Genomic DNA, 20,300 nt, shown 5'->3' with positions numbered 1-20,300 from the left:
CAGGTCTTCTGCCCATTTTCTGATTGGGTTGGTTTTTTTTTTAATATTGAGCTGCATGAGCCGTTTATATATTTTGGAGGTTAATCCTTTGTCCATTGATTCATTTGCAAATATTTTCTCCCATTCTGAGGGTTGTCTTTTCATCTTGTTTCTAGTTTCCTTTGCTTTGCAAAAGCTTTTAAGTTTCATTAGCTCCCATTTGTTTATTTTTGTTTTTATTTCCATTACTCTGGGAGGTGGATCAAAAAAGATCTTGCTGTGATTTATGTCAAAGAATGTTCTTCCTATGTTTTCCTCTAAGAGTTTTGTAGTGTCCGGTCTTACATTTAGGTCTCTAATCCATTTTGAGTTTGTTTTTGTGTGTGGTGTTAGGGAGTGTTCTAATTTCATTCTTTTACATGTAGCTGTCCAGTTTTCCCAGCACCACTTATTGAAGAGACTGTCTTTTCTCCATTATATATCCTTGCCTCCTTTATTATAGATTAGTTGACCATAGGTGCGTGCGTTTATCTCTGGGCTTTCTAGCCTGTTCCATTGATATTTCTGTTTTTGTGCCAGTACCATATTGTCTTGATTACTGTAGCTTTGTGGTATAGTCTGAAGTCAGGGAGTCTGATTCCTCCAGCTCCATTTTTTTCCCTCAAGACTTCTTTGGCTATTTGGGGTCTTTTGTGTCTCCATCCACATTCTAAGATTTTTTGTTCTAGTTCTGTAAAAAATGCCACTGGTAATTTGATAGGGATTGCATTGAATCTGTAGATTGCCTTGGGTAGTATAGCCATCTTCACAATATGATTCTTCCAATCCAAGAATATGGTATATTTCTCCATCTGTTTGTGTCATCTTTGATTTCTTTCATCAGTGTCTTACAGTTTTCTGAGTACAGGTCTTTTACCTCCTTAGATAGGTTTATTCCTAGGTATTTTATTCTTTTTGCTGCAGTGGTGAATGGGATTCTTTCCTTAATTTCTCCTTCTGATATTTTGTTGTCAGTGTATAGGAATGCAAGAGGTTTCTGTATATTAATTTTGTATCCTGCTACTTTACTAAATTCATTGATTAGCTCTTGTAGTTTTCTGGTGGCATCTTTAGGATTCTCTATGTATAGTATCATGTCATCTGCTAACAGTGACAGTTAGCTTCTTCTTTTCTAATTTGTATTCCTTTTATTTCTTTTTCTTCTCTGATTACCATGGCTAGGACTTCCAAAATTATGCTGAATAAGAGTGGTGAGAGTGGGCAACCTTGTCTTGTTCCTTATCTTAGAGGAAATGGTTTCAGTTTTTCACCATTGAGAACGATGTTGGCTGTGGGTTGTCATGGCCTTTATTATGTTGAGGTAATTTCCCTTTATGCTTACTTTCTGGAGGGTTTTAATCATAAATGAGTGTTGATTTGTCAAAAGCTTTTTCTGCATCTACTGAGATGATCATATGGTTTTTCTTCTTCAATTTGTTAATACGGTATATCACATTGATTGATTTGCGTATATTGAAGAATCCTTGCATTCCTGGGATAAACCCCACTTGATCATGGTGTATGATCCTTTTAATGCGTTGTTGGATTCGGTTTGCTAGTATTTTGTTGAGGATTTTTGCATCTATGTTCATCAGTGATATTGGCCTGTAGTTTTCTTTCTTTGTGACATCCTTGTCTGGTTTTGGTATCAGGGTGATGGTGGCCTCGTAGAATGAGTTTGGGAGTGTTCCTTCCTCTGCACTTTTGTGGAAGAGTTTGAGGTGGACAGGTGTTAGCTCTTCTCTAAATGTTTGATAGAATTCACCTGTGAAGCCATTTGGTCCTGGACTTTTGTTTGTTGGAAGATTTTTAATCACAGTTTCAATTTCATTACTTGTGATTGGTCTGTTCATATTTTCTATTTCTTCCTGGTTCAGTCTTGGAAGCTTATACCTTTCTAAGAATTTTTCCATTTCTTCCAGGTTGTCCATTTTATTGGCATAGAGTTGCTTGTAATAGTCAATGATGCTTTGTACTTCTGTGGTGTCCATTGTAACTTCTCCTTTTTATTTCTAATTTTATTGGCTTGGGTCCTCTCCCTCTTTTTCTTCATGAGTCTGGCTAAAGTTTTATCAATTTTGTTTATCTTCTCAAAGAACCAGCTTTTAGTTTTATTGATCTTTGCTATTGTTTTGTTTCTTTTTCATTTATTTCTGCTCTCTTTATGATTTCTTTCCTTCTACTAACTTTGGGTTTTGTTTGTTCTTCTTTCTCTAGTTCCTTTCTGTGTAAGGTTAGATTCTTTATTTGAGATTTTTCTTGTTTCTTGAGGTAGGCTTGTATTGCTATAAACTTCCCTCTTAGAACTGCTGCATCCCATAGGTTTTGGATAGTCATGTTTTCATTGTAATTTTTCTCTAGGTATTTTTTGATTTCCTCCTTGATTTCTTCAGTGATCTCTTGGTTATTTAGTAATGTATTGTTTACCCTCCACGTGTTTGTGTTTTTTACATTTTTTTCCCTGTAATTGATTTCAAAGTCTCATAGCCTCATGGTCAGAAAAGATGCTTGATATGATTTCAATTTTCTTAAATTTATCAAGGCTTGATTTATGACCCAGGATGTAATCTATCCTGGAGAATGCTCCATGCACACTTGAGAAGAAAGTGTAATCTGCTGTTTTGGGATGGAATGTCTTATAAATATCAATTAAATCTATCTGATCTATTGTGTCATTTAAAGCTTGTGTTTCCTTATTAATTTTGTTTGGATGATCTGTCCATTGGTGTAAGTGAGTTGTTAAAGTCCCCCACTATTATTTTGTTACTGTCGATTTCCTCTTTTATAGCTGTTAGCAGTTGCCTTATGTATTGAAGTGCTCCTATGTTGGGTGCATATATACTTATAATTGTTATATCTTCTTCTTGGATTGATCCCTTAACCATTATGTAGTGTCCTTCCTTGTCTCTTGTAATATTCTTTATTTTATAGTCTATTTTATCTGATATGAGTATTGCTACTCCAGCTTTCCTTTGATTTCCACTTGCATGGAATATCTTTTTCCATCCCCTCACTTTCAGTCTGTATGTGTCCCTAGGTCTGAAGTGGGTCTCTTGTAGACAGCATGCACGTGGGTCTTGTTTTTGTATCCATTCAGTGCACCTGTGCCTTTTGGTTGGAGCACTTAGTCCATTCATGTTTAAGGTAATTATTGATATGTATGTTCCTATTAACCATTTTCTTAATTGTTATGGGTTTGTTTTTTGTAGGTCTTTTTCTTCTCTTGTGTTTCCCACTTAGAGAGGTTCCTTCAGCATTTGTTGTAGAACTGGTTTGGTAGTGCTGAATTCTCCTAGCTTTTGCTTGTCTGTAAAGCTTTTGATTTCTCCGTCGAATCTGAATGAGATCCTTCACTGGTAGAGTAATCTTGGTTTTAGGTTCTTCCCTTTCATCACTTTAAGTATATCATGCCACTTCCTTCTGGCCTGTAGAGTTTCTGCTGAGAAATCAGCTGTTAACCTTATGGGAGTTCCCTTGTATGTGATTTGTCATTTTTCCCTTGTTGCTTTCAATAATTTTTCTTTGTCTTTAATTTTTGTCAATTTGATTACTATGTGTCTCAGTGTGTTTCTCCTTGGGTTTTTCCTGCCTGGGACTCTCTGCACTTCCTGGACTTGGTTGGATATTTCCTTTCCCATGTTAGGGAAGTTTTTGACTATAATCTCTTCAAATATTTTCTTAGGTCCTTTCTATCTCTCCTCTCCTTCTGGGACCCCTATAATGCAGATGTTCTTGTTGTTCATTCTTTTTTCTTTATTCTGTTTCGCGGCTGTGAATTCCACCATTTTGTCTTCCAGGTCACTTATCCATTCTTCTGCCTCAGTTATTCTGCTACTGATTCCTGCTAGTGCATTTTTCATTTCAGTTATTGTATTGTTCATCTCTGTTTGTTTGTTCTTTAATTCTTCTAGGTCTTTGTTCTTTAATTCTTCTAGGTCTTTGTTAAACATTTCTTGCATCTTCTCGACCTTTGCCTCCATTCTTTTTCCGATGTCCTGGATCATCTTCACTATCATTATTCTGAATTCCTTTTCTGGAAGGTTGCCTATCTCCACTTCATTTAGTTGTTTTTCTGGGGTTTAATCTTGTTCCTTCATCTGGTAGAATGTCCTCTGCCTTTTCATTTTGTCTATCTTTCTGTGAATGTGGTTTTCGTTCCACAGGCTGCAGAATTGTAGTTCTTCTTGCTTCTGCTGTCTGCCCTCTGGTGGGTGAGGCTATCTAAGAGGCTTGTGCAAGCTTCCTCATGGGAGGGACTGGTGGTGGGTAGAGCTGGGTGTTGCTCTGGTGGGCAGAGCTCAGTAAAACTTTAATCTGCTTGTCTGCTGATGGGTGGGGCTGGGTTCCCTCCCTGTTGGTTGTTTGGCCTGAGGTGACCCAGCACTGGAGCCTACCCGGCTCTTTGGCTGGGCTAATGGCGGACTCAGGGAGGGCTCACACCAAGGAGTACTTCCCAGAATTTCTGCTGCCAGTGTCCTTGTCCCCATAGTGAGCTACAGCCACTCCCCACCTCTGCAGGAGACCCTCCAACACTAGCAGGTAGGTCTGGTTCAGTCTCCCCCAGGTTCACTGCTCCTTCCCCTGGGTCCCGATGCACACAGTACTTTGTGTGTGCCCTCCAAGAGTGGACTCTCTGTTTCCCCCAGTCCTGTCGAAGTCCTGCAATCAAATCCCGCTAGCCTTCAATGTCTGATTCTCTAGGAATTCCTCCTCCCGTTGCTGGACCCCCAGGTTGGGAAGCTTGACGTGGGGCTCAGAACCTTCACTCCAGTGGATGGACTTCTGTGGTATATAAGTGTTCTCCAGTTTGTGAGTCACCCACCCAGCAGTTTTAGGATTTTCTTGTGATTGCGCCCCTTGTACCATCTCACTGCAGCTTCTCCTGTGCCTTTGGATGTTGCATATCTTTTTTGGTGAGTTCCAGTGTCTTCCTTTTGATGATTGTTCAGCAGTTAGTTGTGATTCCGGTGCTCTCGCAAGAGGGAGTGAGGGCACATCCTTCTACTCCGTCATCTTGAACCAATCTCCAACTCACCCCTTTTTCATTACTGAGTAGTATTTCAGTGTATGGATGTACCACAATTTGTTTATCCATTTATCTGTTGATAGACATTTGAGTTGCCTTCAGTTTTTGGCTATTATAAATACAGCAGCTAGGAACCTTTGTATAAACATAGGCTTTCATTTCTCTTGGGTAAATAAAACACCTAGGAGTAGAATGATGGTTAAGTACATGTTTAACTTTTTAAGAAACCACCGAAACGTTTTCCGAAGTGGCTGTAGCATTTTACATTCCCAACAGCAGTGGATGAGACCTTCAGTTGCTCTGTATTCTCACCAATCCTTGGTATGGCCAGTCTTTTTAACAGACATTCTAACAGGGGTGTAGTGGTATTCACTGTGGTTTTAATTTGCCTCTTAATGATGCTGAGTTTCTTTTCATGGGCTCATTTGCCATTCATGTATCTTCTTAGTGAAGTGTCTATTAAAACCTTTTTGCCCATTTATAAAATTTGGTTGTTTGTTTTCAAGGAGTCTTTATATATTCCAGATACAAGTCCTTTATCAGATCTGTGATTTGCAAATATTTTCCCACAGTCCATGACTTGTCTTTTCATTAAGAGCTCATTATTTTAAAGTTAAAAAAAGTATTTCAAAATAGAAGTTTTGTAAGACAGTCTATTAAAATCAAATCACTGGAAAAGTCTAAAACATTTTTCTGAAAGCATATCAAAAGGCACTTTTTAATGTAGACATAGAGAATGGACTTGAAGACACGGGGTGGGAGGGGGAAGCTGGGGCAAAGTGAGAGTAGCATTGACATATATACACCACCGAATGTAAAATAGCTAGTGGGAAGCAGCTGCATAGCACAGGGAGATCAGCTGAGTGCTTTGCGATTGCCTAGAGGGGTGGGATAGGGAGGGTGGGAGGGAGGATATGGGGACCTATGTATGCATATGGCTGATTCACTTCGGTGTACAACAGAAACTAACACAGTATTGTGAAGCAATTGTACTCCAATAAAGATCTATTAACAAAAAAAGGCACTTTTTAATAAACAAGGTCTAACAAGACCACCTCCAACCCTGGGGTGCCTGAGGGCTGAGAGCAGGTGTGGCAGCACTCTCTCCCAGCCCCTCTGGTCCCCTTTCCTGAGGGGTCTGCCCGTGAGTGCCGGGGCCGTGGTGCAGATGCAGACCCACAGAAGTTGGGATGGGCCTTGTCAGTCATCTAGGAGAAGCGGGTTCCAAGGGCAGGGTGGAGTTTGGTGGAGGAAGAGCTCCGTGCCTGGCCCTGCCCAAAGCAACATGCACTTGACCGTAGTGGAGGAAGTCCTCTTGGAAAGCTGCCCCCCTGCACTGTGAGAACAGCAGGCACTGAGAGGCAGCAGAGCAGTGGCTGCTGGTTTGGGAGGAGGTCTGCTGGGTCCAGGCGGGCTGCTCAGATGTGAATTCCTGTAGAGGAGGAGTTCTTAGGTTGGGTCCCCTCTGTGGTCCCCCGTATTATAGATTTGTGGACATAGTTCCATGTTGATAATATATGGACTTGCCCCAATATATTATGGGACACTGAAATCCAAATCACTAAAGAAAATGAGGTCAGCATATCATGTATTAGTTTCCTGCTGCTGCTGTAACAAATGATCACAAACTCAGTGGCTTAAAACAATTCACATTTATTATGTTATAGTTCTGTTGCTTAGAGGTCTGACAGGTGTCTCACTTGGCTAAAGTCAAAGCGTCGGCAGGGCTGGTCCCTTTCTGAGGCTTTAGGGGAGACTTTCCAGCTTCCAAAGGCTGCACACATTTCCTCAGCTTGGGTCCCTCCCTGTCTTCAAAGCCAGCAATGCTATGTCTCTCTATGACATTGCTGGGAAGATTTCTCCACTTTTAAGGGTAGTTGTGATTAGACTGGGCACATCCTGATAATCCAGGATAGTCTATCTTCACACCTAAAGGTCCTTGATTTCATCATGCCTACAACGTCCCTTTAGCCATAATTGCTAGCTTCCTTGTTTCATTAAGGGATGCAAAGTCTCTTTTGCATGTTCCCAGAATAGGGCATGGACATCTTGGGAGGCCATCACTGTGCCCTGAGAGGGGCACTGAGGGCTGCTGTGACCTGAGGTACAACAGCCTGGCCTATACAGTCAGGGTATCTGGCTCTACCTAGTTCATGATTCCATGTTTCCTAAGAGGCTTTTGCTTGTCTTACACTCTGCTAGTGTCAACTCACAGAGAAAGTGTGTCAGGGTAGCTAGGGGGAACCTACTGTATAGCACAGGGAGCTCAGCTTGGTGCTCCGTGATGACCTAGATGGGTGGGATGGGGTGGGGAGGGAGGTCCAAGAGGGAGGGGATACATGTATACATATAGCTGATTCGCTTCACTGTACAGCAGAAACTAACACAACATTGTAAAGCAATTATACTCTAATTAAAAGAAAAGAAAAAGTGTGTCAAGGTAGAAATAATACCATGACAGCGATGCATCAGTCATCATTATGAACAGTCCTGGAGACTGGGATATCTGAAGGCTGGCCGATTGATTGATTCCCCAATTCTTTACACAAAGGTTTTGAGATTGAATATATGCAATAAAATATAAATTAAAAATAAACAGGGCTTCCCTGGTGGCGCAGTGGTTGAGAGTCTGCCTGCCGATGCAGGGGACACGGGTTCGTGCCCCGGTCCGGGAAGATCCCACATGCCGCGGAGCGGCTGGGCCCGTGAGCCATGGCCGCTGGGCCTGCGCGTCCGGAGCCTGTGCTCCGCAACGGGAGAGGCCACAACAGTGAGAGGCCCGCGTACCGCAAAAAAAAAAAAAAAAAAAAAAATCAATCTGAGGACTTAAAAGGGTTATTACTTTGATCTTGAAAGCCAGTAACGAAATTCAAGATGTGCCATTAAGTCTGTAATTAAAAGAAACAACAACAACCAAACAAAAAAACCAACAGAAGTGAGAAGGGATTCCATGTTGCTTCAGTAAGCTGTCATGAGGTATGTATGTAAAGCTGAGAGAGGAGCCCCACCCTCCAGGATGCCGTGAGGAGATGCAAAGGAATGGAATGGGAAAAGCCCAATGCTAATAGTTGATAAGTAGAGATTTTAGTCTTTTCTACTTCTAGACACGTCCTTTAAAAAATCTTTTAAAAATTCTCTTCACCTTGGGTCTGTTAAACTGAGGTGACATCTATACTCCCTCCCTTAAATAATGTGTGTTGTCAGAGGACTGGGACCCCTGATTTGATACTGTCCCCATTAATATATTTATGTAAAGAGAAAGAACAAGAAAGCTGCTGTGTCTGCAGCAAATTTGTTTTGCCATTGCTTCCTCCAGGGTATCTCACTACAGACATGTAAGCATGTGTAAATAAGAATATTTAAATAAGCATTAGAAGATTGATGGCCATTATTATCATTGTTATTTAATGGGAACATTTCTGTCCTTTTCTACAATTGCTTTGAAAATTAAGGTAACTGTTCAGGGACTTGTGAATACCTTTTCCTGATTATTAATCCTAGATGTCACTTTTAGAAATACAATTTTTAAATTGTTAAAATTTTTTTTGCAAATAAAAATTGGACCATAAGTCAGAATGTGACATACATTGAGCAGAACCTTAAAAAAAACACCTCTCATTTATGCATATTTGAGAATATTTATCAAACCTGAAAATGCATCATCAAGCCCAACATCAGTGCTTTGCTTCAGAGAGAATCAAATATGTCTACATTGTTTATATATGGAAAGAAGGTAATGAAAATTTGGGGCTAATAAGTATTTGTATTCACTAACAGGCGTTTAATTATTTGCAAAGCTGTTTGATGGTATTAAATTGTAGAAAAGCTGAAACATCGTTTTAATTTCTGCTCATCAGTTCTAAGTGCAATCAAACTAGGACCTGGTTCATAGCATCTCTTGATTCACCTATGGTACAAATTAGGTTAAGAGAATATTGGAATAAAGTATAGCTCACTGTTCTGATTTGTTCTTAGCATCCACACGTGGTTTCCATGGAAGTTTCCAGGTTAGTATTTTTACTGGTGTTTCTCCATAGATTGCAAAATTGGGAAATCTTCTAGAGTTAAAGGAAGACCACCGCAACAGACTCATTGAAGAAAATGACAAGTATCAAAGACATTTAGGCAACTTAATAAATAAGGTACAAATTTTCTTACATAAATATTTGTCTCTTTAAAATGGTGAAATATTAAAACGGTAGAATTTTGGTGCTGAAAAGGATCTGAGGGATGATGTAATACATTTGTATTGATGCCTTTAGAAGGTTTACACCATTATTTGCAAAGTGATAGTTTAACTATGATTTTCTCCCTAATATGAAAGAGTATGATCTGATGCCTGGCATATTACAGATGCTCAGTAATTGCTAGTTTAAACTGAATGCGAATCTTCTCTGAGTTGGTGAAAGAAACTGTGGAATATTTTTTTCTGGAATTATTTTACAATAAGAAACTTTGCTTCTAAATTCACACATTTTACTAGTTCAGATATTTGTTTACTTATACTTGGCCTATCTTCACAGTAGATTTGAGGCCCGTTTATATAGATTTAGAGTGGCCTTGAAGCAAAGGAGTGAGGTGGAGAGGAAGAGCTCTCAGGCCCTTTCTAGCTGAGAAGACCGTTTCTTAGAGAACTTCAGGCTTGCATCAGCCTTCAGCCCCGCACCATCCATGAGCCTCCCCTTGACCGATGGGCCTCAGTCAATTCAGCATGCAAACACTCTTTAGACCACCTCTGCATCGTCTCAGAATTCTGGTGCTGCTTTTGCCAGTTGTCTTCAGAAGTGGAAACAGTGAGAAATAAGGAGAGAAAAGTGAGCACTTTAATAGTCTCATGTCTTGTTTGGGCCTCTAGTTCCTTTTTTTTTTTGTCCTCTAGTTCTTTATCGCTTCAAGGAGATTCATTAGGTTTTCAAGTCATAGCCAGAATCTTATCCTAAGTAAATCTAGGAGAATGTTAAAACGTAACAAGGCTGAGGCTCAATATTTTTATTTAATTGCAGTTGAGAATGATCCATATTCTACATACTGAGAAGCTTTATCTTAATCTTTTAGGGTCTCTTAGTTCTATCGCAAATGACAATTTCTCTTTGAAAAGTGAGGAGGAGAAAACTTTAAATAATGGCATCCTTGTTCACTATGTTGCTATTTTAGTCCTCACCACCCCCCACTTGTTTGTTTGTTTGTTTCACATTATTCTCCTTCTGTTTCCTGCAGACTGAGAAGGCATCCGAAGCCCATGACTGTGGTAGATCATACTGATGATCATTATAAAGAATGCTGTATTACCATGTAATTGTCAAATTACACAAAATTAAAGATGAGTTCCTAAAGTTACGCTTCAGTCATGTTCAGCTTAGCTTTCCCCTCTGCCCTCAGATGAGGGCCTCTTTTGCCCCTGATTGTAGTTGGTTCTGTAATCGGGAGCCTTAATTTCATCCCCACAGCTCCTGCTTCATGTCAAGGCCTCATCGTTTTCATCTGACCTGTCACAGTCATCTCCTTACTCGTGGCTGTGCCTCCAGTTCTGCTCCACCCTCCACAGAGTAGACAGAGTGACTGTTCAGAAACAAAATCTGGTTATACTCCCCCGCTACATGAGACCCTTCAGTGCTTCCCAGTTGCATTCAGAATCAAATGCAACTCCTCAGCTGGCATCCAGGTCCTCTGTGGTCTAGCCCTTGCCTTCCTATACAGGCTTCTCGCTCACTGCTTCCTCCTTCTCATCATACACCCCAACCACATCTAACACTTGCAATGTTTTGCACGTGCCGTGTTACCTTTGTGCCTGCTGGCTACTGCCCGGGTAGCTCCCCCACCTGGAATGCTCGCTCTCAAGTCCTTTTCTCCCCGTTACTTCAGTCCCCGCCTCACAGACACCTGCCAGCTGGAGCTCCATCTGCTCCACGAAGCCTTTCCCACCCAGGTGGAGCTGACTTGCTTCCTCCCATGTGTCCTCATTGCACCCTCTGATAAAATAGCACCTATGGTATGTCATTACAGTTCTCTGCTTGCACGTCCCCTGACCTCACTAGAACTCTTCTAGTGCAGGAATTCTCATATTCATTTTGGCATGCCCCAAGCACCTATCCCATAATCGGTACTAAATAGGAGTCAAATATTAGACAGACTCGGGACCCAGGCCCAATGCTATCCTTGCTGGAGTAATTCCTAGTAGAAGATACACCTGCTGCTGCCCTGTCCCACGCCAGGCCATGGGTATGGGTTCATGAATACCATGGCCCATTTGTGACACAGCTTTGCAGAAGAGGGGGTACAGTCAAAGGGCCTGTCTCTATCTGTCCCACTGAGACCCAGCTGTTGTAATAGTTGAGTTATGAGGACTCCTTAACACTGCGAATTCTTAGTTATGCTGCGCTGCTGAGTCACTTCATGAATTGTTCAGATCCTTGCTTCTGGTCCTTCTTCTTCATTCTGCCGGCTGGCAACCAAACCAAGGAAGATGAAACTCAACCAACCTTGCTCCTTGTCATATTCCTTAATAGGAAAAAGGTTGAAACAAACAAAAATATTGATTAAAATATAGTATTAGTATTATCTGTGGAGTTTATCTGTAGGTTTTCCTTGTGCCCCTTTTCCATATGTAGTCGAGAACTCGCTGCTTATGGAATAGGAATTCCATATGTAATCAAGAGTCAGCTCTTCTGTCCCTGAATGTCTTTCCTGAAAACTGAAGAAACAATTTTTTCCTTCCATTTTTATATGCCAGATATCTTAGAAGGAAATAGAAATGATTTAGATTAAACAGGACTGAAGATTAACAATTAAACCATTTTTGTTAACCACTCCAGGAACAGAGTCATTACTAAGTATAGCACCCAGATCCGTCCATACAAGTGATACGTTAAAATCTGTATAAGTGGTGAAATTTTACATTCCAAAAAATGTGATTACTATTCTTCTAATTTCTTCCTGTGAACAATCAAACATATTCTAACATAACATAAACAAGCGAATGCAGTGGCTTCTTTTCCAAATATCTGTCAATTTTCATTCTCACAGAATACCACTCTTGTATTGCCAGGCCTTTAGTAACATATGAAAATTTCCTGTGTCTCACCCCAACTCTTTTTTCCTCTCTGGGCAGGCAGGCTCTTCCTACCATCAACCAAATTTAAAAAGACACTAACACTGAAATCCCTTGGAATTAAAACCCAGGTGAAAGGAGGTTTTGCCCTTATAACTTCCACCTTAACATAGTTTTGAGGAATTAGTTCTGAGTTTAAACAAAGGAACCAGAGATAGCTAATTTTGTAAGATGTATCAGAAAAATGAATGTACATAACATATTATCCTTTTGATAAATCCCAGAGCCAGGATGAAAGTATAATTATTGAATCAAGATATACCTTGAATGGAAGGGAAGAAATTATTCTATCTCACTTAAATTAGTCAGGTAAGTGCAAGAGGGAAATATTGGAGAATCTATATCTGGCCCCAAAGGAAGTGCTGAATAAGTAAAAGCTATTACTATTGATGTTATTTTTGTTGAGGAATTCTATAAGATACATTTTATTATGAATTTTGAAGCAAAATTTGTTAATTTCTCAAATTCAAAAAGTTGCGATACGGTTTAAGACAAACCATGAGAAATGCACAGTAAATTACAGCTATAATAGTGTTTCATTTGAAAAATTAAGCCCTGAGAGCTTTGGAAGTGATTCAGGTTTTAAAAAGAGACATTATTATTAGTTTCACGGAATTCTCTAGGGAAAGTTAAGATATGATAGGAGAAAGACAAACATTAAGATGGTTAATGCGGGGGGAATTCCCTGGTGTTCCAGTTGTTAAAAATCCACCGTCCAATGCAGGGGACGCGGGTTCGATCCCTGGTTGGGGAACTAAGATCCTACATGCCGCGGGGCAGCTAAGCCTACGCGCCACAACTAGAGAGAAGCCCGCGTACCACAACGAAGAGCCCGTGTCCCGCAACGAAGGATCCCACATACCGCAATGAAGATCCTGCGTGCTGCATCTAAGACCTGACACAGCCCCCACGCCAGAAAGAAACAAACAAAAAAGATGGATAGTGCAGCGTCTGGAATCTGCACACGAACATGGTGAAATCGTTGGACTGGAAGGATTAACACAGTTTGTCCACAAGCAGGGCTGTGTGCATAAGTGCTACATTTGCCATGTGCGCTATTAGACGTTTATGATCTTTTACCTACAAGTTGTCTCACAGTGAACGTACCTCCTTTGGTGCACAGCTCAAGGATGCAGCATCTAAGTCAGTGCTTCTTGGAATAAACATTTAGTGACGTTCAATAAGCCACGTGACAGCCTCTGTGTTAGAGGCCAAAGGTACAACGAAAAACCAGGCAGAGATCACCAAGGACCATGTAATCTAGTGGGGGAGATAGATTAGTGACTCTTTCCTAGATTGGTGCATGGGTCTAACTGTCGGGGGTGCTCTAGAAGCATAGATGAAATGGCCCTGGACTAGGGGAGAAAACCTCAGGGCAGATTTTACAGAAATAATGACACCTGAGCCAGATCTTCATCACTGACTAGGTGTTCCCCAGGTAGATAGAAGGGGAAGCTCTTCCCACACAGCACAGAGGCCTGAGGTATCCTGTGATACTCTCTGAACCACAAGTAAAATCTAAAACCCATGTTCTTCATATGGCAGGAGATGAAGGTGATCGTGAATTGTCTCATGTGCTTTGTGAAGAAGTGCCAACTTTGTCCTGAGAAGCTCTGAAGGCTTTTAAGTGGAGGAATGATGGGGTCCATTATGCATTTTGAGGGAATTCCCTGGCAGTCCAGTGGTTAGGATTCCAAATTTTCACTGCCGGGGACCTGGGTTCCATCCCTGGTCAGAGAACTGAGATCCTGCAAGCCACGTGGCCAAAAAAAAATTATGGGACTTCCCTGGTAGCGCAGTGGTTGAGAATCTGCCTGCCAATGCAGGGGACACGGGTTCGAGCCCTGGTCCGGGAAGATCCCACATGCCGCGGAGCAACTAAGCCTGTGTGCCACAACTACTGAGTCCGTGTGTCACAACTGCTGAAGCCCGCGCACCTAGAGTCCGTGCTCCACAACGAGAAGCCACCACAATGAGAAGCCCACACACCACAACGAAGAGTAGACCCCGCTCACCGCAACTAGAGAAAGCCAGCGTGCAGCAATGAAGACCCAACGCGGCCAAAATAAATAAATAAATTTTAAAAAAGTATGCGTCTTGAAAGATCACCCTAATAGTGATATAAAGGGTAGGTTGATGGTGGGTGATGCTAGAATCAAAAGTACCAGATAAGATACTACTACAGTGCTCCGTGCAAGAAAAACCAAGGCCAGAAACTAAAATAGTGACAGAGGAAATAATGAGGAAGTTATGGATGCACAGTGATTTCAGAGGCAAAGTGAAAAGGACAGGTAACTGTTAGCTATGGGAGTGAAGGGCAAGGAGTCTGGGAGTGAAGGGGGAGGGGTCTAGGAAGCCTGGCACGGGTCTGGGTGGTCGTCTTCACGGAGGTAGAGAACACAGGAGGGACCACTAGTTTGCGGGAAAGATAGGATGAGGATGAGGTTGCTGTGAAACACCTGGGACATATTTAATAAGCAGTTAAATATATGCTGAGAAGGATCCAGTGGTCAGGGAGGTTCTGAAGACAAGGAGGAGAGAAGGGTCATTGATGACTGAGGTCTCAGAGGCAGAAAGAGGGCCTCGGGTCCCCAGAAGCGTAGGCTCAGACACCCCTCCCTCTGAGACTGGAGGTTAGGAAGGCAGCTCTGAGCTGTGCACGGTGTTGGAGACCCCGGCGGAAAGCTTGGCCCTCTTCCTGCAGGAGGAGGCTGGCGTGGCGGGAGAGGCGAGGGTCTGAAATAGCTGCAGCCCCTGCTCTCAGGGAGCAGAGCGTGGGCTCTTGCCACGGGGTACTAGGAGGAGGTGCAGTTTCCTCTCCACCTCACCGTTCCTCTATTTTTATCCACTTTCTTCTCCTCCCACCTTGTTCCTTGTTTCCCTGACTGTGACCCATTGCATCTTTTTGAGGACTTGCTCCGTTGATCATTCTTACTCTCTCACACCTTTAATTTACAACTCTTTGTTGAATTCTTACCCTAGCCTTAAAAGAATCCTTCCTGCAACCCTCTTTTCCTCTAAAGCTATCATGTCTTATCTTAACCAAGTCTTTATTGAATTTGTTACAATATCACTTCTGTTTTAAGTTTTGGTTTTATGGCCCGGAGTCTTGTGGGATCTTAGCTCCCCGACCAGGGATCCAACCGGCACCCACTGCACTGGAAGGTGAGTCCCAACCACTGGACCACCAGGGGAGTCCTGTGATTCATAGTGTTTCTGATAAATATTTTTCAATATTGCCGGTCTCAACTTGCTGCTCTCATTTTTAAAGGCTGCGTGATATTTCATTATATATAATTGAAATAACTTATTGAATTATATTTTGTGGACAGGGTTTCCAGTTCTTACTGGTAGCCCAGAAGTCACTGCCTTACATGCTTTGGCCCCAAGTTAGGTGCATTTGCCTTTGCCCACGTGGTTTCCTTGTCCTAGAATGCCCTTTCCTGCCCCAACTAAACTCTCTTCTCCACCTCCACCACCCAGCTCCTCATATTTGAAACATGTGCATCTTTCAAGGCTTAATTGAAATGTCACCTTCATCCTTATCTGAAAGTAATACGTATCTCCTCTATCTGTGACTTTCTAAGGGTTCTTAGCACGTTCTTCCCTAAATTATAGCTCGTGGGTGATATCAGGCCACAGCACAAAGAGCACTCGACACGGAATCGTAAGACTTAGGTTCCAGGGCTTCCCTGGTGGTTCAGTGGTTGAGTCCACCTGCCAAAGCAGGGGACACGGGTGTGAACCCTGGTCCGGGAAGATCCCACATGCCACGGAGCGACTGGGACTATGCACCACAACAACAGAGCCTGTGCTGTAGAGCCCGCGCGCCACAACTACTGAGTCTGCATGCTACAACTACTGAAGCCCATGTGCCACAACTACTGAAGCCCGTGTGCCTAGACCCCGTGCTCTGCAACAGAAGCGACTGCAATGAAAAGCCCGCGCACCGCAACGAAGAGTAGCCCCCGCTCCCCGCAACTAGAGAAAGCCCACGCTCAGCAACGAAGACCCAACGCAGCCAAAAATAAAATTAAAAAAAAAAATGACTTAGTTTCCAGGCTCCTCCATGCTAGCTGCTGTGAGAACTGAGTTCACTGTCACAGCATTTTAAGAAGAATTACAGGACTGCGCTTATATCAATGTCAAAATGTCAGTATTTTGTACATTATGTCTGTAGTTAAAAGACTGTAACATTTGCCTGTGTAAATATAACTCTTGGGACGAGTGAGTGAGAGGTAAGCTGTGAAACTGGACAGGGGTCTTCCCGTATTTCGGAAGCGCAAGCTTGCAACAGCAACTAGAATACACGTTTAAGAAATCCTAGCGAGCACCCTATGGTGGAAACTCGACGGTTCTGTAGCACAGTTGGGGATTCCTATAGGGCCAAGGTCAAATATGTTACAAGAAGAGAATTTTCAAGATTTCACAGCACAGCTACCCCGCTGATGGGTTCTGCTTCAGTTTGGACTCGAGGAATTGAACATCCCTAATCGAAGACCCTGGTGCTGGAAGAATAGTGTTTCGGGAAACTCCGTTTTCTCCCTCCTGTGTCCCTACTCTCACTCCCCGACCACATTCACAGCGCGTCTGACGCGGGAGCGCGCTGGGTCCCCACACGCTGTTCTCTACGACACCAGCTGGGGGTCCCACGATTTAACTCGGTCCGGACGCTACCTGAAGGTAGCACCAGATCCCACAAGACCGCTCCCACCCACTTCAGCAAGTCCTGGTTGTCACCTGTGCCTCTAATCGATCAGCTGTAAATCAGAGGCTCCCATGACCCCTTCCTCCGAGTCCATTAATTTGCTAGAGCAGCTCACAGAGCTCAGGGAAACACAGACATTTAACAGTTTATTAAAGGATACAGATGAACAGCCAGATAAAGGGAGACATAAGGCGAGGTCTGGGAGGGTCCTGAGGACAGGATCTTCTGTCCCCCTGGAGTTGGGGTGTGTCCCCCTTCCAGTACTTGGATTCTGTTCACCAACCTAGAAGCCCCCTGAATCCTGTACTTTGAGAATTTCTACGGAGGCTTCCTGACATCATCATGATTAAGCATTAACTTCATTTCCAGCCTCTCTACCCTCTCTGGAGAATGGAGGGTGGGGATGAAATTTCCTTCCGGTGAGGTGGAAGGAAAACCAGGAGAGTATGTTGTCCTCCAGCCTCCAGAAACAGGTGTTAAAAAAGGGGGTGGAGGGACTTCCCTGGGGGTCCAGGGGATAAGGCTCCACGCTCCCAATTCAGGGGGCTCAGGTTCGATCTGTGGTCGGGGAATTAGATCTCGCATGCACACCGCAACTAAGATCCTGCATGCTGCAACTAAGACCCGATGCAGCCAAAATAAATAAATATTAAAAAAAAAAAAACTTTTAAAAGTGGGGAGGGAGGCCCAGATGAGGACTTTCCGATTCAGCAAGATGAGATATGTTAGTGCAGTGGTGAAAATAACAGCCCAGTGGAATAAGTGGAGAAGAAAATCGAGAGGTGAGATAGGGAAGTTTTACCGTGTCTGAGGCAGACAAGCGAGGCTGTTGCTGAGGGTACCAGCGGCCACGGAGAATTTTTTTTTTTTTTTTTTACTTTTTGGCCGCACCGCCAAGCATGTGTGATCTTAGTTCCCCAAACAGAAATTGAACCCACGCCCCCTGCAGTGGGAGCGCTGAGTCTTAACTGCTGGACCGCCAGGGAAGTCCCAGAATTTTGTTTTTTAAGATGGGCAATATTATAGTATATTTGTATGTGGACGGGAGCGATGAATCGGAGAAGTAGAAATTCATATGAGGTAGAGGAGAGATGGCTATTTTCAAAATCACACGGTTTTGAGCAGGAGATGAGATCCAAACCACAAATGATGGCTGACCTTTGATAGGCCCATATAAGTTTTTTCTTGGAACGGAAAGGAGGGCAGAGCATGAGTGTACAGTTGGAGGAAAGCAGTGAATGTGATTTTGTCTGTTCTTTTCCAGGAGCTGAGCAAGGGTGGGCAGGGGAGTCTGTGAGTTGTGAAGGAAGAGGACCAGGTTGGGGACAGTCTCCCCCCCCCCCATAGTATTCCTTTTACATAAAGATCACAAAAGAATTTTTTTCTTTCGGAAGTAAAGCAAAAACCATAACTCTTTTTTTAGCCCTTGCTAGGTGAAAGAACACAGAAGTCTTTGCTGGCATATAATAAACACAACTTTTTTTTTTTTGCTTGACAGTTTTTCATTTCTTATTAGGTCTACAAATGAAGTTAGACTGCAAATTTGTGGGGAAAGATGTAACTTATAACAAATTCAACATATTCTGAGTTACCACTGGTGTCAGGCGCTGTTCTATAACATTGACTAAAGGCACAAAGATCCCTGAAGTGTGACAGACAGGAGATGTAATAAACTATATATTGTGTTAGAAGATAAAAAGTGCTATAAAAAAGAGAATAGAGAGTACAAGGGAGGGGCTGGGGGTTGTAATTTTAAACTGGGAGTGAGGGTGAGCCTCATTGAGGAGGTGACTGTTGAGCAAGGTTTTAAGGACATGAGGAAGTTCCTTATCTACTGGGTTACCTGGGGGAACACCCAGAACAAAAACTGGGGCTTAATAGACACATTTGCTAATGATGCTGAGGGAAACCTTGAGAAATTCAAGGAAAGAAAGCTCTGCTCTTACAAATTCCAAGGAAGTAAAATGACAGAAGTGGAGAATCAAGTGTGGGTTTGCCTGAGCTGTAAGAATGAGAATAACTGGGATGTAGTATATTTCTGGAAAACACAGATCTACAAGGAGATAAATGCAGAGGTGAGAGAGAAAAAAACATGGAGAGGGGCAGCAAGGGGGAGAGCTCTCGGTGGGCACCCAGGGAACGCTGCTCATTACAGGGAGAATGGAGATCACAGTAGTGCAGAGTGGGCACCAAGACCAGGGCAAGGGTTTTACTTCCCTGGGCTACCGCTTTTGATTTTTGTACTAATTGGACAGTCACACAGGTCTCTCTCTGTTTTCTGTTTGTACGTTTTCATTTTCACATCAGTCCCGTCCTGAGCAGGCACACTTTGTTCCTGTTGCCCCTTTAGTGGCTGGCTGTCTAAAATTCAAGTCCCAAATAAAATCTATTAGTAATCATTTAATAATAAAACTGGAATGGAAGTCCCAGTTTAAGCCTAAACTGGATTATCCTCATATGTTCAGGCTCTATCTAAACATGTTCTGAGAACTGAAGAGACAGGCCTACTAGGAATCTCTTTAACATAAGGAATGAGGATCTTCTCTGCCAGAAACTAGCCCTCTGAAGGGAAGAGGGAGACAGCCCTGGTCCAGTGAAAGAGAGAAGAGGTGATTCTGAGTGTACAGCATGATTACATGTATATGTCTCCTACTGCAGTCCACAGCAGATTCTTCCCGGTGCTGGGAGACAGCAGCAAGTTAAATAGTAGGACGTGTTTTTCAAAAAAACCCTGTCAGGCATCAGGAGCTCAGAGCAGGTCTGATTTGAAACTCATGGAAAAGAAGGTGCCTCAAAGTTGGGGAGGGAGAGTCTTCCCACGCCTGTAGAGAACTCAGCAAGGCTCAGCCACATCAAAGTGGTGTGCGCAGTCGTGATGTCTTTTCGCACAGAGTGGCAGCTTTGATAGCCATGCGCAAGCGTGGAGGCAGCAGCTAACTGGGAGGAGCCTTCTCAGGGAGACCCTCCCCTTCTGCCAGGTGCCTTAGGAGCCGCAGCCCTGGCGGCACTGGTGGAGTGGAGCTGCGTTGGTTCAGCCCAGCACTGTCAGGGTTAGCAGACAGAATTAGATGGTGCCTGCAGCAGCCACAAGCTGCCTCTCCAGGGGCCCCGGGGCAAGGAGGCCTTGAGCAGAGCCCGTGCAGGAGTAGAGCAGCAGAGGTCCTAGGCCAGTGGAGCACGCAGTCTGGAATCAGACTGCCAGGTTCGAATCTTGCATCTGTCATAGACTAGCTTTTAAGCCTTGGGGAAGTTACAAAACTTTCTGTCTCTCCGTTTTCTTCCCAGTAAATAATACCCAGCTCATAAGGATTTTCAGAGATTAAATGACAGGAATTGGCAATAGTAAGCACACCACGTGTTAGCTTATTTGTTTCATCATTCGTATGACATCTCACGCTGGTCTAGCGCAACAGTACCTGGAATTCACATTGTTTAATTGC

General features: G+C 43.0%; 1 protein-coding gene across 1 annotated transcript in view; it reads left to right on the top strand.

The window, feature by feature from the left end:
• LOC111181340 (cancer-associated gene 1 protein homolog) overlaps positions 1-13,740 on the top strand; it is a 43,516-nt gene extending 29,776 nt beyond the window's left edge. Inside the window, exons 6-7 of the mRNA XM_089918271.1 lie at positions 9,082-9,186; positions 10,262-13,740. Coding sequence (XP_089774397.1) covers positions 9,082-9,186; positions 10,262-10,306 — 150 coding nt within the window. The 3' untranslated portion in view covers positions 10,307-13,740. The remainder of the gene's footprint in view (positions 1-9,081; positions 9,187-10,261) is intronic.
• Positions 13,741-20,300: the final 6,560 nt, after the last annotated feature.

This window comes from Delphinapterus leucas, chromosome 10 (assembly GCF_059928025.1).
Source record: "Delphinapterus leucas isolate spDelLeu-1000000601 "Yukka" chromosome 10, BTC_Dleu_Yukka2, whole genome shotgun sequence".
NCBI lineage: Eukaryota > Metazoa > Chordata > Mammalia > Artiodactyla > Monodontidae > Delphinapterus > Delphinapterus leucas.
Note: the sequence above shows the minus strand (reverse complement) of the source record. Positions and strands in the feature narration are given on the sequence as shown.